The sequence below is a fragment of the Callorhinus ursinus genome, unplaced genomic scaffold (genome assembly GCF_003265705.2).
Source record: "Callorhinus ursinus isolate GAN/ISIS: 27379988/994484 unplaced genomic scaffold, GSC_fseal_2.0 scaffold24, whole genome shotgun sequence".
NCBI lineage: Eukaryota > Metazoa > Chordata > Mammalia > Carnivora > Otariidae > Callorhinus > Callorhinus ursinus.
In genome coordinates, this window is record NW_027397086.1 from 6,138,978 (window position 1) to 6,157,072 (window position 18,095).

General features: G+C 41.6%; 1 protein-coding gene across 7 annotated transcripts in view; it reads left to right on the forward strand.

Moving 5' to 3' along the window:
* MAPKAP1 (MAPK associated protein 1) overlaps window positions 1-18,095 on the forward strand; it is a 231,990-nt gene that overhangs the window by 121,034 nt on the left and 92,861 nt on the right. For all 7 annotated transcript variants that reach the window (XM_025888054.2, XM_025888053.2, XM_073905740.1 and 4 more), the window contains 2 exons: window positions 2,508-2,684; window positions 17,928-18,037. In XM_025888054.2, coding sequence (XP_025743839.1) covers window positions 2,508-2,684; window positions 17,928-18,037 — 287 coding nt within the window. The remainder of the gene's footprint in view (window positions 1-2,507; window positions 2,685-17,927; window positions 18,038-18,095) is intronic.

Below are 18,095 nucleotides of genomic sequence, written 5' to 3' on the forward strand. Positions count from 1 at the left end.
CGGTAGCTTCTTTTATTAATGATTCCTTTATAAAGGCACAAAGGAACCAATATGTCCATGCATTGAATATGGAGTTTTAGTCATTTTCCCCTCAAATGTTCTATTAAGGGGTCAAAGGGTTGGAGTACTGTTTGCTACTAAATTTTACTCATGACCCAGAAAAGACTTCCATTAATCTTGTATAATATACGGGGAATCATTCATTCTTTTCTTTGCTGTGTTTCCAGTGCTCAGAGCAGGCGATAGCACAGGGTAGTACTTTGCAAATGTGTTTTGAGTGAATAACTAATTTCACACTTTGTTTTTAAAAACTGAGGAGAATAGTAGCACTTGGCAGCGAATCTTTTGGCCCTTGGATCTTAGCCTGTGACAGTTGTTGAGTTTGTTTTGAAGGGGAAATGGGGGCATCCCATGACAATCAAAGCAGAATTCTTCTGATACCAATGTTTGGCTTTCTGCTTTGATCAATAGGCTTATTATTTGCCCTTGAAACCTCTATGGTGCTGGGGAATCACAGACATTCCTCAGGATGATTTACACGGCAATAAATAATCTGTGCTGTCCGTTGCTTGCTTCATCAGTGTCTGCCCTGTTCGTAAAACCCTGGAGGCTCAGTGGCCCCGAGGCTGGAACACTGCCGATATGTTAACTCCAGAACATGTCCCTTAGCTTCATTGTTGTTTTGTTGCTGTAATATGCATCCACAACGCATTTTTAAGGATTGAGGTAACTGTAGAAGTTATTTTCCATCTGACTTTATTATAGTTACCATACCATTTATTTTTTACCTCTGTTATATGGTAGGCTCTGCATATATCATCTTCTCTAATCTTCATAACTACCTCTGAGTTAGGTGATTGTACCCTTTTTATAGAAGTGGAAACTCAAACTCAAGGAGGTGAATTTTATTTTGTGAAATCACATGGCCCATGAGTGCTGGAGCTTAGGTTTTTAACTCAGGTCTTTCTGGACCCAAAGCTCTTAGCTGCCATACCATGACACTTTCTTTATCTAAAGGACTTTTTTCTGCTGCTGTGTTTGGTGTTTAAGTTAGCAACCTCTTGCAAAGATCTGTAAGTTTCCCATATCATTCAGAGATGAATTTTAAATTTCTCAACAGCGTTGCAAATACATGAAATTTATAGTGACGAACATAGCCAGATTACTTTCTTGTTATCCATCCATTTAGCAAATTTACAGTTCCCATTAATTTTAATCTGTCCTTATTACCTGTTTTATATAATAAATATCTCTTAGTCATGACAGACTGAGTATAGATCACCTGAAGTAGGCTTTCTCTCAATAAGCAGAGTTGCTGCTAAAGATTTGTGAATTAATTGGGAAAATTGCAAATCAGGTAGTCAGTGAAATAATTCATTGTCACATCCAATCAATAAACTTTGTAAATCAACTCATTTAATTCAAAAAATGATCTATATAGATCAAGCAACCAATTAAACAATTAGCATACACTTTGCAATTAATTAATTTAAGCATCAATCATATAATTAAAACTCCAAATTTAAGCTGCATAATTTAGAACCCTACCGCCTTGTGAACTGTTAGGTTCATGTCTGTGAATGCTAGCAGATTAGCATTTTCACAATGCATCTTTGGAGCAGGGTATCTTAAAGTGCTTTTAATTGATTTTTAAGTTGTCTTTATGATGGTATAGTTTCCCACCCCTTTTCAGCAAATTGGCTTTTTACTTCCCCCAAAGAAAGAGGATGAAGTGTGTGTTGGCTCTAAGATGGGCAAGGCTGGAATCTAGGAGTACAGACTGGACGTTCTGGGGGTGTGAGGAAAGTCCAGAAGTAGTTGAGAGGGCCAGTTACCCGCATCAGGATAACTCAGGTCATTTGCTTTTACTCTGTTAAGTATCCTTGGTGTTTGGAAACAGATCTTGCCACGTGAGTCTGATACTCTTCAGAGAAAGGAAAACCGTATGGATTGTCTTTGTTACCTTGAGTACTTCTCCTAACCTAGAACAGGTATTTTCTTAATCCTAACCGTAAATCAGAGGCCTCTGATTCCTCCCCTGCACCAATAATTTTTTCTCCTTTATAGTTTTGTTTGTGTCTCTTTTATGATATTTATTTTATGTATACTTATATTTAGTTAACTAAAAAGTGGTACTTACTTTTTCCCCTTGTTATACTGTAAGCTTCCTTGAGGGATAATACTAAATATCGTCTTTGATTTAAGGGGTTAAGTTCTGCATCTTATCTATAACAGATGCTCAGTAAATATTTGTTGAAAGAATACAGTGCTGGAAAGGCCCTCATTTCACATTGTTTTTCTCCCCCTTTGTATTGCCATGTTTTCTCTTTATCAAATGAAGTAGGATTTGGGGGAAATCTAACCGTATCACCAGGCTTTCGGGTAAAACAAAAAACAAAAAACAAAAAACAGCAGTGTCCCAGTTTGCTTGCTGTATACCATAGCCTCTAGTCTCCTTATCCCTCCTTCATCTTGGTATTCACTCACCTTTTTGGTTTTCTTTTTAGTGACAATGTCAGTGCCTACTGCCTGCATATTGCTGAGGATGATGGGGAGGTTGACACAGACTTCCCCCCACTGGATTCCAACGAGCCCATTCATAAGTTCGGCTTCAGTACTTTGGCCCTGGTTGAAAAGTATTCATCTCCTGGTCTGACATCCAAAGAGTCACTCTTTGTTCGAATGTGAGTATTGACCTTTTACAGATCTCAGTATCTCATCTCTGCCTTCTAGGATTTTGGACTTGTTTTTGGTTTTGCTCATCATATGAATGATACTGGGTATCTGAATGTCCATCTGTAGTGACTTCTTCCAGGGAGATACTGGGGACACCATTTGCATTATATTTCATGCTTCTGCACCTGGATTAAATGCAGACTGCTTTGCAGTAACAAATTGCATTAGGTAGATCTCTGAACATAATATCTGTGAACCAGGTCTTTGGACATACTGGGCGGGGTACTTTGGAGCCTGTGAAGCAAAAATTCTGGGTTTCCCTCTTTCTCTTCATGGACTCCAAAGTATATGAAAATGTGCATTTGCAGCCACTTTTGTCTTGTGACTTAAAATACTTCTTTTCTTCTCCAACTTTCTTCAAATCAAATTTGATTTTTCCTCTCAGTTGCCTTCCCTTAGACTGATAAGGGATAAATTTTCCTGTGTTTTTGGCAGTCTGGTAAAACCTATAAATTATAAGCCCTTACCAGAAAAAAGTGTTTGTAAAGGCAAAAAATAAAATCCACAAGAATATAAAAGAATTCCATTATATTTAAATACTTTGGAAATTATTAAACAAATCTGTGATACAGTAATATGTATGACTTTTTAAATACCAAGATCTAGCAGCCGGTCTAACTCCTGAAGTCTCTCGCTTCAAAGTAGTGATGAGTATAAATGATATTTGAGAAGTCTGCAACACCTGTAATGTCCTGTGTCATCTGTTTTTTCTGTTCATGACAGAGTTACCAGTACTACTAATACTACTGTGATTTGTTGACTACATTTATAGTTCAAGGAAATGCTAAATATCAGAAGTTAATGAAAATAAAAATATAGGGCGCCTGGGTGGCTCAGATGGTTAAGCGTCTGCCTTCGGCTCAGGTCACGATCCCAGGGTCCTGGGATCGAGTCCCGCATCGGGCTCCCTGCTCCTTGGTGAGCCTGCTTCTCCCTGTGCTTCTCTCTCTCTCTCTCCCGCTCTCTCTCTCTCCTCCTCTGTCTCTCATGAATAAATAAAATCTTTAAAAAAAAAGAAAATAAAAATATAGACTCAAGTCTCTAGAGTGAGTTTTACCCAGAGGTCCCAGTTGTTAGAGGAAAGCCTGTGGCGTTTTCTAAGCACAGCTTAAGCTTTGCTAACCTGTACTGAGACTGGCCCTCTCCTGGACCCTCTCCTGGGAACGATAGTGATCCTTTTGGCACCCCCTGCTGTTGGTAACCAGCAAATTCACTATCCACAGGAGGGATTGCTTTAGAGGACTTTTCCCTTGTCTCTTTAAAACATATTGCCTTTAGGGGTGCCTAGGGGCTCCTGGGTGGCTCAGTCATTAAGCGTCCGCCTTCGGCTCAGGTCATGATCCCAGTGTCCTGGGATCGAGCCCCGCATCGGGCTCCCTGCTCTGTGGGAAGCCTGCTTCTCCCTCTCCCACTCCCCCTGCTTGTGTTCCCTCTCTCGCTGTCTCTCTCTCTCTGTCAAATAAATAAATAAAATCTTTAAAAAAATAAAATAAAACATATTGCCTTTGTTTCAGATTTTTACTGAAAAGAGGATTATGCCGCCTATGATATAGGAGTATTTTGTGTCTTTCTACCCTTGAACAAAGAAAGAATACCTGAGTATTGGGGGGAAGGGGGAGCTGGGGGCGATGACTCCAAGTTTTTGTACTTACTGTTTCATCCCTACTATGAAGTCTTGTTTGGTATATGTAACAGTAAATATTTTCCCTTTTTTAATGTTTCAGAGGGGCTAAAACAATGACACTGAAGAATGTTGAAAGTAATTGAAAACTTATGCAATAATTCCTCCTTCCTAACATAACTATTTTCATTTTCGTATCATTTCCATGTATATATATTACAGTTCCCATTCTAGTGTAACTATTGTGTTATTTTTACTTAAAATTACAAATATCTGATATCTGTTCTTAGTTCCTATAATCTACATTTATAATGTGCCAAGAATCTAGAGCAACCCTGTGCTCATGGGGCTTACTATCTAGTAGGGAGACGGTTTGTCACATCATTAAAATGTGATGAGCAGTACAACAGAAAAAGGTCCAGGCTGCCTCGGAAGCCTACCGTGGGATGTTTAGATTGTTTTCTTGCTTTGGTTTTAATAAGTGATTCTATAATAATAGTCCTTATCCATATCCCTTTTATTTCTTCTGAATAACTTCCTTTGGACAGTTTCCTTTGGGTAGTAGTATCGGTCAGAGTAAAACCATCTTTAGACTTTCACTTTGTATTGACATGTAGCCTTCTGAAGGATGTTCCAATTTACAGTGCTACCAATAGAATTCATAAAAGTATCTTTTCAAAGTCTTACCGTCACAAAGTATCATTAGGACTTTTTTTCTTTTTACTTTAAAAGATGTATACAGGGGTATTTCAGTAGTCTCCACTTGCATTTTTGTTTGTTTATAAATGACTAAGGGAGTTGTTCTCATTAGTGCATAATTTTTACTGTATAAATATTAACATATGACCATCACATTCTTTTGAACTAAATGTCCTTTTTAAAGCAAGAGCTTTTAAATCATTGGTTTTCAACAGAATGGGGCCAGCAGTAGGCAGGATATACCTTCCCGGGAGAAGCCTCTAAAGTCTATGCAGGGTCTCCGTATGAACCCCAACAGGGTCTCCGTATGAACCCCAGCTTTGGAGACTGGGAGGAGAAAGAGGAAGAAAGGCAGAGAGTAACAACAACGGCTTTGAACTGAATACTCTTATTTCTTCCTGAATTACTCCCATCCCTGCACTTCGAATCCCAAACACACACACCCCAGTCGATACTTTTTCTATTTTAAAGTTCAAGAGAGCTTATTCAACATGTCTGGAGTGTTTCTGAAAACACGATGTAAAGTAAAATCTTTATGTGTGAGCATTTAGGAAAAAAAAAGTCAATAAATTTTCTGTTTCTTCTTTTTCTCAGTTGTCTGATGAAATAGTACAGATTACTGACCATTTGCCCCACGTGTATTTTCTTGCTTCAGCAACCTTCTGTTCACCTTGCTGGTCTATATTCTAAGTTAGAAAAGCCTCTCCTGCAAATGCAGGACAGAGCAGACCTTCAGGAGTCACCAGGGATGTGTCCAAAGTTTCAGAGAGTGAAGTCCCAGCAAAATAAGTAAAGCTGTTGGTCCTTTTCTGCATTAACCACTTTCTTCCCTGCATCTCTCTCCCAGAGGAGGATGGGCAGGGGGTGTCCGGGAAGACACTGAACTGAACCAGGAAGAGGGAGCTAGGTTTTGACAATAAGCAGTGAATTAGTATTTATGGATTGAAAGTTGTGTATGTGTTATGCCATTTAATCTGAAAATAGCCTGGTTTTTATTATGACCATTTTAGAGACATGAAAACTGAGGCTGACAAGTATTGCTCTCAGGCCTGGATTTGCCCCCATGCATGACTGCAAAGTCCATGCTCTTTGCAACACCCTGCTGAGGGTTGGGATGGTGGTGGGGAATCTAGTGGTGGTCTCATCAATCAATTAAATTCCACTATCTTAAGGCCAACATTCAGCTACTATATATTATAGTGTAGTAGGTAAGAGCATGGGGGCCTCTGGAGCCAGAATGCTTGGGTGCCATTCCTGATCTTACCCTCACTCGTGTGTGTGTGTAATCTTGGATGAATTGCTTAACTTTTTTGTGGCCCAAATGAGGATAATAATAATACCTACCTTATAGAGCCATGATGAGGATTCAATGAGTTGATATATGTAAAGCATTTAGAACAGTGCCTAGATTAGGTAAGCATTGTCTGAGCGTTTATTGCAGTTATTGTTGTTATGACTAGAAACCCTTTGAGGGCAAGAACTGGATCATTTATGCCCCACAACACCCAGCATAGATCCATTACTGTGGTAGGTACACCACAAATATTTCTTGAATGAACTGAATAGAACTCTGCTGCTTCTGCATTTTTCTTCTTCCCTCCTTTCTGTTTTCTAGCAGAGAGGGGCAGAGTGTGGGTAGACATTGCTCCACTGGACTGAAAAGTTATTGGGACAACTGCTGAGTTAGGGGTAGGGGTGGGGGTAGGGGTACACATTGGCAGGACATTGGAGATCTGTAGACTTCAAATCAGCCCTCTTACGGGCAGACATCCTTTAAGAGATAGTAGCAAGACTATAAACTCCTTGGAGAGAGGGTGCACATGGTCTTATTTATCTCTATATCCTTGGCAGCCAGCAGGGCTTTGTAGAGAGAAGGAATGGATGAATCTTCAGGTGTCTTTGGGCTGCATTGGAGGACCCCTGACCAAACTTCCTCTCCTACTTCACTTTCTGAGCCCACCTAGCTCCTTGTTCCTGCTTTTTGAATACCATGAAGCCCCCAGCTTGCCTTCTCGCTTTCTGTGGCCCTCACACCACCCACCTCACCCCTCACATCTCCCATATACCATCTTTCCCCACTCCAGGCGAGGCTGCACAGACTTTGAACTTCAGCTAACCTGGGTTCAAGTTTCAGTTTCACTGGCAACTTGCTACATGACCGTAGTCATGCTATATCTGTATATATCTGTAAATATGTATGTATATTTACAGATATATATCTGTAAAATGAGGGGAATAATAACTACCTCGTGGAATTGTCATGAGGAATGTTCTTAAATGTAAGTAATGTATAGACCTCTTTTAAAGGAAAATTAATTCTCCTGAAGCCTCAATGTTTGCCTAAATTTGTTTTATTATAAAGTTACTTAAATACACTTAAAAATTCTAGCTATAAATTCCATGTCTTTATGCAATCCAAACAAAATTACAAATTAAATACAAATAAAACTATAACATTAATAAAATACAAATTAACTTAAACGCAACAGATGATGTTCTGCTCTGATTAAAGTCACTGATGTTGGATTTAATGGGTGTTAAATGTTTTACTTGTCAACTTGAGTTTTTTGATTTTCATGTGAAACATTGACTACCATATTAATATTTGTCCTTTTAAACAGTGAGTGTATTTTTAACTACTAGTCCATTATTTTAATGAGCCAGTTGATTTATAGTGCATCCTTCCCCCAAGTTTTAAATGTGCTTTACTGGAAAAGTAAACGATAACCAATTTATGTCAGTTTGCCCAGGACTTTCCCTGTTTTGAAATTCAAAGTCCTATACCCAGGAGCATCCCCCTCAGCCCCTGGTGAACCAGGATAATTGGTCACCCTACCTTCTGCTGTTGTCAGTTGGTCTGTACATAGGTGGGTTCTCTGCTTGATCGATAGCTGCGCACAGTGTGACTTGGGCACTCAGAGCATGAATTCTTCAGAGTTCAAACGAGTTCCATAGAGAGAGCCTTGTGCCCACTTCTCCCCTCACTTTTCTCTGTTCAACGAACTGTCTTTGCATGCAACTTGCAGTGATGTCATTTGGCTTTTACTGAATCTATTAGTGATATTAAATAACTCTAGCTGCTGGAACACAGAACCCCCAAATCTCACCAGCTTATCCAGCAAGTTGGCAGACTTCTTCTATGAAGGGCCAAGTAGTAAATATTTTAGGCTTGTGGGCCATACATCTCTGTAACTCAACTCTGCCGTAGTAGTAAGAAAGTAGCCACAGACAGCAATACATCAGTGAATGGGCATGGGGTAGATTTGTTGACCCTGGCTTATTCTAGTAAGTTTATGTCCTGTTTAGATCCATCTGATGAGGGTCTGGTTGCTCTCCTGGGTATTTCTCCTCTAAGCAGTGATTCAGGGCTCCTCTAGCTGGGTAGGGAATGGGGAACATGGAAGTCTAGGAGTGGCCTACATCTCTATGTATCAATCTGTTGCTTATATAAGTTATTATATATATATAATCCATATATAATTTTGCTTTTCTAAATATACATCATATGTTTATGATGTGTGTGTGTGTGTGTGTGTGTGTGTGTTTTCATGATTTTCATTAAACTAAAAGCAAAACTTTTAAATTCTAAAACTTAGCCTGTGAATTCATCTGTTGATCCTGGGGGCTGTTGAACCTAAGGTAGGAAATGCTATTAGGAAGATGTCAGCTCAGACCCTGGTATGTAGGCAGTGTTACATAGTTGCTATTTTTGTTATTTCTGTGAGAGATTTATTGGCCTGAATAATTTACACTAAGGTGTGTATGGGGTTTAACTCTTCTTTGGGTTATTTATTACATAATGAACACATGTCCATCCTAGAAAAATTAGAACATAGAGCTATGTTTCTTCCTACAATAGAAAATTTAAACTTTCACTTTGTTCCATCATTCAAGGTAGTGACTTTTTAAGTTATAGAATTATGTATGTTTAAAAAGAGGAGGGGCCGCCTGGGTGTGGCTCAGTCCGTTGAGCATCCAACTCTTGATTTTGGCTGAGGTCATGATCTCGGGGGTCGTGTGAGATTGAGCCCCTCCTCAGGCGACATCCTAGGTGTGGAGCCTGCTTGGGATTCTCTTACTCCTCCCTCTTCCTCTGCTGCTCCACCTCTCCCACTCCCGCTCTCATGTGCGTGGGTGCTGTCTCTGTGAAAAAAAAAAATTTAAAAAGAGGAGCTAGTTAACTTAAATGAGTCCCCAGTTGGGGAAGTGTTCTGTGGAGAAGGATGTGAAGCTGGGTGACTTCTGATGTTCTTACTGAGTCTGTGGGACCAGCCTTCTCTTCCCAGGCCCTTGGTCCCAGGGAACTCCCAGACACAGAGTTGTTTGGGGAGGGAGAATGGATTATGCTAACAACTTGCAAATTAGGAGCGCTCTAAGGGAAACTCTCTCCTTTAGCAGACAGGCGAGTGGATTTCTAAGATACCCATTGTTCATGATTGATTTTGGACAGACCCAATGTATATATAAACAGGAGTCTCTAACTTGCTGACTGCTACCTGCTCTGAGCCTAAGCATTGAAGTTGTTTGGCTATTAGGAGTGTGGAAGGGGAGAAGTAGGAGGCAGAAGTATGGGGGTGTCTGGTTAAGTAGGAGGCAGAAGTATGGGGGAGTCTGGTTGGCTCCCAAAACTAAATAGCTGGATCTCAGCTGGTTCCCAATATCTAAAGAAGTGTTCCTTGCCAGCAGTGACCAAGCCAAGGTGTGCTGGGCCTTTAGACGTGGGTAGGACGAGGGAGGATGAGATCTTGGAGTGCACAGGGGGAGGAGCCTGCTCTGTCCCTCGTCTCCCATTCCCCAGTACAGGGCCAATTCAATTAGAACGTGTGGAACTGAATTGAGTTTACAAATGGCACTGACAACAGCAACTGTGATGGTGTCATTAGATGTGTTGCCATTAACATTTCACACCGAGATCCTACTCTGGAGTCCAGAAGAAGGGTTTTAGAAAGAGAAGAAAAGTCCAAACCAGTAAAATGGACAGAATCCCCCTAAATCAGAAGTCAGTAAGAACAGGTAAACTGCCCTCCTATACATGTGTTTTACTTAAAATGTTTGTTATATCAGGTAGATATGGGGAAGGAATGTTTCTAACCAACAGCTGCAGAGCAGAGCAAGTAGAATCCATCTAGGAATTTGCTGTTTGGGAAGGGGACCACTGGGTAGTCGGTACAGGGTCTTCCACCAGTAGCCGGGCTGCCTTGGGCATTGTGGCCCAAAGAGTTCCCAGAGACTGCTGTGGCTTCTCTTGGCTCTGTATAAAGGGAAAGGTTAGCTGCTTTTTAAGAGGTGTGCAGATTCATTGCTCTTGGCTGTATGAGGACTTTTCAAAAGGGTTGGTAGTTTTAGTATACCCTCTTGATAAGATCTCCAGAGTACACCCCACGTGACCAGACCTTTTTGAAAGGATATCATCAGTTTGAAGCCTCTCCTACTCTTATGTGATACTGCTTTGTGGTCTGGAGAGGAGGGGGGAAAAAGGAAATGAGCATTTTTGCACACTCACTCGGTTTGGTGCCCCTAGTAGCCATTATCCCATTTATTCCTTATAACAAATTCATTTTTATAATATAGGAGCTGAGGATCGGAGACAGGTAGTTACTTGCTCAAGGTCATACAGTTTGGTAAGGGGCAGAGCTAAAATAGGATAAGGAAAAAAAAAAGATGCCTGTATTCTTTGTAACCAGGCCTGACAATATGGGTATAAATTATCTTATTTATTGTTTGCTCGAGTCATAGAAGACCAACTGTGTGTTGTTTCTTTTCACTCTGTTGTATTAGCAAACATTTTCATTGTCCAGATTGTCCTCATGTACGGAAATGTAACATATGCAGCCTGTTTAATTTTGTATTTGTAAATCTGACTTGATTTCCTTTTTGGCAACAGCTACTGTCTAGAGAAAAGAGAAAATTTTTCTTTGTGTCTGTTTACAGTGACAGAAATATTGGAGCAAGTAATAAAGATGGAAAGCATTAATTACATACTTCTAAGAATTTAAAGGTCAGACAAGCTAAATATGTATGTTTTGCTCACTGGAATGTCTGTTGAAACTGTGCCAGGATACGCTTTGTTCCTACAATAAAAGCACACATTTTAGATAGCCATCAACTTACTTTGGTATCCAAAAATTATACCAGATTGTTGCTTTAGTTGCTATATATCTTAAAAGTTTAGGACTCATCTTTCTGACATTAATGTGATTTGTTTCATGATCCACCCCCTTTGGCCATGTTTAGTTACTATGTCTCATTTTGATTTCCTCTGTTCTCCCCTCAGCTTATGCTGGAGTCTGTCAGCTGCTGCTATGTACATGTCAGGCTAGTGGCTTGTAATGTTTATTAATACAATGTCAGTCTTGCTGTTGAAAAAACTGTGATGCTTCTCAGAAGGTTGCAATAGAACGAAGCATTTGATTTCCAGATCCTGTCTGCACTGCATGGTGAATACATTCTCAGATGTTATGCAGTTCACTGACCTGACAGTTATGGAACCCCGCCTGGGACCCCATTTCAGCAGGACATATTTGAGCAGAAACAGTTTGCAAAACTTTACACACTTAAACTCCTGCCAAGGCAAACTGTTAGCCACTTGAGTTTGTTATAAATACCCAGTGGCAGTGGTTGGAAGTAGCCCACGGTGTGTTTTATATTCTGAACTGAATGTGAATGTCTTTGCGGTTATATAGAGTAGTAAATAATTGAGTTTGATTAGGGAGAGGGACCTCATTATCCCCCACCTGTGCCCAGCTGGAAGGGGAGGGTCGAAATGAAGCCATTAGCTGTCTCTCTTACTGGCATCTCAAAGAGCTCAAATACATCTGTGTCTTATTTTCTTTTCTGGCACAATCAGTCGAGCAAGCTAAGCAGGCATGACCGGATTTGGCAAGTCCCAAGGACTCTGGCAAAGATACACAAGGAGAAGGCGGAGGGCAGTCATTTTGGCTTCTCACTGCCCATTAGTCTAGCGAGTTATGTTTTTGGAAAATGTCTGTTTTGAAAAAGAGTACTTTGTCCAATGTCAAACATCACATACTCACACAATATGCTTTGATCTTTAAAAAAAAAATTTTTGTCAGTGCAGGGGGAAACAAAATGTGGCATTCACACTAGTGTAAACTCTCTTTATGGATAAAGTAATACCCGAAGGACTTGCTTTAAAGCAGGCATGCTGCAGTTATTACAAGGCTTTCTCTTGCTCATATATTTTCATTTTCTACTTTGAAGTGCTGGAGAATGAACATGCATGGAACTGGGACCAGCGCAGGCCGGGAACTGGAGGAGTGTGTCTTCATCCCTGTTATGACCTGGTCAGAAGTGGAGAATCGAGTGCTACTCTTGGCAGCCTTTCCCCACTTCCACAAACTGAGACTGTGGCTCAAGAAACCATGACATTCTCCAAGGGCTTTTAAAAAGGGATCTCGTGGGGCACCTGGGTGGCTCAGTCAGTTAAGCATCTGCCTTATGGTTCAGGTCCTGATCCCGGAGTCCTGGGATCGAGCCCCACATCGGGCTCCCTGCTCCGCCAAGAGCCTGCCTCTCCCTCTCCCTCTGCCTGCTGCTCCCCCTGCTTGTGCTCTCTCTCTCTGTCTCTCTGTCAAATAAATAAATAAAATCTTTTTAAAAAGGGGGGAGGGATCTTGTAGTTCATATGGTTAGTCTAAGAGTTGGGGCATTTATAATCAAACTGAATGTTACAGTGGAAGTTGAGCCTTTGCCGCAGATTGGTCAGTAGTTCCTATACGGAGGATGTGCTCTCTGGAAGTCTCTTCTTCCCCGTAAGTCCTCAAGGCTCCCTTCTGGGCTATAGAGAGGTTTAAAACTCAGGCTTTGGTGTCTGGCTGCCCTGGGTTCAACTCCTGGCTCCTACACTTAGCTGCGTAACTCCAGGCAGGTGTCCTAACCTTGCCCAAGCTCAATTTCCTCCATCATAAAATGGGACTGATAATAGCACGTACCTTTTCTGGGAGGATTAAGTGCTCAATAAATGTTGACAGTTGTCATCATATCTTTTATCACTTCCTTGTACGTAGAAAAGCCATGGTTATTATATTAAGCATTTATTATATAACAGGTATTATGTTAACTACAAATATTTAGCCCTCACAATAATCTTCTACTCTAAGAATTATCCCCATTTTGTAGATGAGGAAACTGGAAGCTAGAGAGAGAGAGAGATTGTATCATTTATCCCAGGAAGGTAGAGCTGGGACTCCACAGCAGGTTCTACTCTAGAGCTTGCTGTGCTTTGCTGCCTTCTGGTCACCACCATCTTTCTTAGCATGATATAGAGCTAAATGATCACTGTGTTTTGAGACTTCTCCATTAAGAAGCTCTCTGATCCCCTTCCCCTTCCCTGGCTCGGCTAAGTGCCTCTGTGTTTGGTAGCACTCGGAGCTGGCTTCCATCTTTGTACTTACCGCATAGCACTATAATTCTTTGTTTGCTTCTTTGTCTTTCTCTCCCACTGGACTGTGCTCCTTGGTTTAGGGACCATATTGTTGATTTCTGAATTCAAAATTGAGATCTTCAATCTTTAATAGAGTGACTTCAGATAAATTCCCTAATGCCTCCAGCCTCGGATTCTGTAAAATGGATATAATAATAGCACCTGTTTTAGGATTGAATGAGTTAATACAGATTTTAAAAGCTTAACATAGCACCTGGCACATAGTAAACGTTCAGTGCATAGTAGTTGCTATTATTACTGTTGTAATTGTTGAATAATAACTTGTACTGTGCAGCTCAGAAAGCTCTTAATAAGTCTCACTGAATTTCTCTGCACCACTACCATGATTTTTTACTTCCCTCATCCCCATCCAAAGCCAGTGAGTTAAGCTGAGGTGCAGTGTACCCACTTCTCTGGCTTACTCTCTCAAAAATGAAAGCCTTGAACATGGAGCCCTAAGTGCTCTTCTATGAGCTTCAGAGGAGGCTTGATGCCTTGGCCAGAAGTTGCTTGCTTGTAGTGCCCCTGACTGTTGCTACCATGTCCAGCAGATTGCACATTTTAATGGCCCTGTGTTACCAATTATAAGCAATGGCTGGAATCCATTCCCCCAACTAAGCAATGTCTGCTGACGGGGTAGGGGAGAGGGGGTGAATGGGGCCTCTTCTCTTGGAGTGATGACTTAGGACAAGGGGAACCCAAGAGCACTAACATTTCTAAGCTCCTTTTACTGTTTGTCAACCTTAACACCAGGTGCTTGGCATTCGTTGTCTGTTGTGTCCTCTCTGACAATTCTGTAGGGAAGCGGCCTCCTTATTTCATGGATGTAGCTGAGGTTCCCACATGTTAAGGCAACATTTTGGTTAGCCATGGAACCAGAATGTGAACCAAAGCATATTTAACTCGCAGTCCATGTGTTTTCCTCTCCAGTATGTTGCCTCCCAACTTGGATTCTGCTTCCAGCGCTGTCCCTATAAATAGACTCTAAGCTTTTCAGATAAGGACCTGTGCCCCATCACCTCTGGTTTAATATTTAACAGAGAAATGCTCATCGTGTTAGGTTAATGTGGGTATAAAAACTTCCCTTTGGTAGCTGAGTGGCTTTGCACTGGGACAGAGCTGAATTCCTCAAGTGAGTAATCTCTTTTTAAAATGCCCATACGTTTTTCAGTGGTTACGAGACTTGACAGGACCTAACTTTGAATTGACTGAAGCACTCCGGGCGGCATTTAGTCAGCTCTGAAGTGGCTCTGCATCCTAGACCCGGCACAGGCAGCGCAAGGAGCTGTGGAGGGCAGCTGCTTTGCTCAGGGCCCCCCCGAGTGCCCTGCTGTGGTGGCAGACAAGCTGTCTGCCCACGAGGGGAGCAGGAGGACGAGCAGTTTCTGAGCCGAGACCCTGGGTTTGTAGTCCATCTGTCTCTCCATCGGCCTGTCTGTCTGAGGGCTAATCACCCTCAGCACAGGCCACACCTCAGAGACTGGAATGCAGGGCCACACCAAAGGGAGGCAGGACTAGCGAGTGCCCTACCTACCTGCTGCCGGCATTTCCCCCGAGATCAGTGTCTCCTCGGTCACACACCCAGTGCCCAGCACTAAATAAAAAGCAGCTCTGAAAGATGTATTTCAATAGACTTTTTAGAAAGCCCGTAAAAATTCCTGGATATAAAGAAATGAGGCATAAAACCCAGAATGTTTGGAAATCAAGCTGAAAATTGTGGGAGCAAGTCTCCATATCCATTTATTAAATGGGAGCATAACTTAACAGTTGCACCTAGATGTCTTCTGGGAACCACTTCGATTCTGTGCACCCGTAAGTGCTGTAGACTTGGGGCAAGATCCAAAGTTGGTGTTTGTCTGGAGGGAGAGAAGCGAGTGGAGTGGGAGACTGACCTAAGGAAGCTTTCATTAGGTCTGGTTGAGTGTGCAGTACGTGGGTCACAACCTCCTTCTCCTTTTAATGTGCACGATTTTACTGAAATGGAGCCCCAGAGTAAGATACCGCACACTCGTGAAGGCATGTTCTGAGCGCCGTGCGTGCCCCTTCCCTTCACTGTTGTTTTCATTTTCCTCTCCTGAACCTTGCTACCCTGGCTTCAGCACGGAGGCTGTAAAGGAAGATGGAGAGCCGAGTTACCTCAGAATGATCACTATCGTTAACATTCACGGGTGGTTCACTTATCATTCCTGACTGCACAGACATGGCAGCCGCTCGGAAGCGTCCGCAGGTGTAGCATGGTGATACATATTACATTGTGCCACAATGGATTTATGTATTCTGTAACAAAAGAAAAGTGTAATGAAAAAATACAGAAGGTAATCCTTTATTCCTCCACCGCACAATTTATCAGTAATGCCTGTGGATGATAAGTGCCAGGGATTTCCTCTGCTTGCTTTAACCTTGTCACCCAGGTACGTTTTGGTAAAATGACAGAAAAATACAGACTAGGGATTTTCCTCTGTTCAAAAATCTTTTAAAAGGACACTTTTAACTTATGGAAGTTAGTCCAAACGCAAGGCTTCCTTTTGAGCTTCTAGTCTGCCTTTGCTAAAAAAGATAAACGTATTCGTTTGAAATAATGCTGTCAGCCAGCAGATTAGAAGAGAATGTAAACAATTTATAAGCAGACTCAAATCTAAAACAGTTCAGGTGGAACCCAGGGAGATGGGAGTTCGTGAGATCTAGCCCAGTACTAGTTCGTGCGTACCCGAGAACTAGTGTTCCCTTTTAGGCCCCATTCACCCATTGCCCAACATATTGTCACAGATGGAGCGCGTACTGACTTCTGAGGAGAGAGCAGGGCAAGACAAGCCTGAATGTGGATGATTGGCATTTGTTCCAAACACACGCTGGCCTAGTGCCAGAGCAAATACCCCCAAGTTTATAAATGCACAAGGCACTTTACATTTCAGTGCTCTTGCCAAAGTATCACTTACTGCATCGCTCCTTAAATATAGTTTTTTAAAAAAGAGCTATTTCTTATTTTGCTTTGATCAGTAAAATAAACTTTTAAAGATTGTTCTGGGATGGGGTCCAGCTTCTGAGGTAAAGAATGGCTGGAGCTCAGGCATGATTCAGTAACAGAGTGTTCAGTAAAATTAGCTTGACAGTTCTCAGGCCTGCTGTTCAATAGCAAGAACTTGACCAAGTTAAAATGGATGATCGTGCTGGCTAGACCAGCGTCGGCTTTTGCTTTTTAACAAATGGAATGTCAAGGATTAAACAGCAAGCCGTATGGAGAGGAGGGGTGTGGAGATGTCTTTGTATTAGGGAAGCAAATTGGGTCCTTGGTTTTGAGATCGGCCCCCAGCCCCTGTGGAAAGCCAGCCACCTGGTTGGGTCCAAACTAGGTCCCAAAGAGGTTTAAGGCCTCTTCTCAGCCTGTCCTACCATGGGGAAGCTTTTCCATGGCTTAGCTTGAGGCTTGGCTTTTCTTTCGGATTTCTTGTCAGTATGAAGTTCTGCCATATTTTTTGGCTGTGTGTTCTCCTTTGAGATTCTTATGAGGAAATGGGAAGGCGACCAAACTCCTTGTGGTAATTCCCATGTTCCATAGTTGGAAACTTGGGTCCCATTTGTTAGATGAGCTGCTTGGAATTGGCCTGTTTTGTTCTGGTGCCTGAGCATAGTGAGTAGTATTTGTGATACTTGCTATTGCAATTAACAGTCTTCGTGAAGTTATACCTCACCCAGGGATGGGCTTCTGTGTTTAGGGTACTTGTTCCCTACCAGTTTTTTCCTATCTAAATGAACCACTCCCTCCAAATTTGACTGACTAGAAGCTTACAAGTAGTGTCAGTATTTTGTGTTGTAATCATTTATACTTGATTTCATATTTTGTTTGACCTTCTAGGACTAAATAAATTAAAACATTCCTACTGAAGTATATACAGACCGTACGTTTAAAATTTATTTGTTTACTTACTTACTAGCCAGTTAGGAAGAGCCTTTTTTTCCTTATTCTCAATTGATTTGGGCTATCGTATGTTCCCCTCCATCTTCCTCCTCCCCCCCATCCTCACCCCGTGACATTTTTCCTCTAGGGCTCCATGAGCTTTAATGTGATGGTAGTATCTGCCTGCAGTGACATCTACTGACACAAGCCAAGTCTATTGTCAATCCTTGCTCCAGGATTTGGCTTGGGAGCCAACATGAGTAACCCACAGTACTAGTGACCCACACAGACCAGTTAGATTCAATTTGAGGTAAATTAGAAAAACATTCCCTAACTCTGACCTTTCTTTCACTTAGAACTATTTATACCAGAATGCCTCTCTCTCTCTCTCTCTCTCATTAGAAGTTAGTCGGTTTTTAAATAATTGGCACTTTGAGGTACACTCAGTACACTCTATTAAACACAGTGAAGACTGCAATAACATTCCTCTGGTTGAATGTTAGTGATGATTTAATATTTGTCTTTTCCTACAGAAATGCTGCTCATGGATTCTCCCTTATTCAGGTGGACAACACAAAGGTCACCATGAAAGAAATCTTGCTTAAGGCAGTGAAGCGCAGAAAAGGATCCCAGAAAATTTCAGGTGAGACCCTGGAGGTAGAAGCTTAACCGTTAGTTTAAAAGTGCTTGGTGTGTGCGTG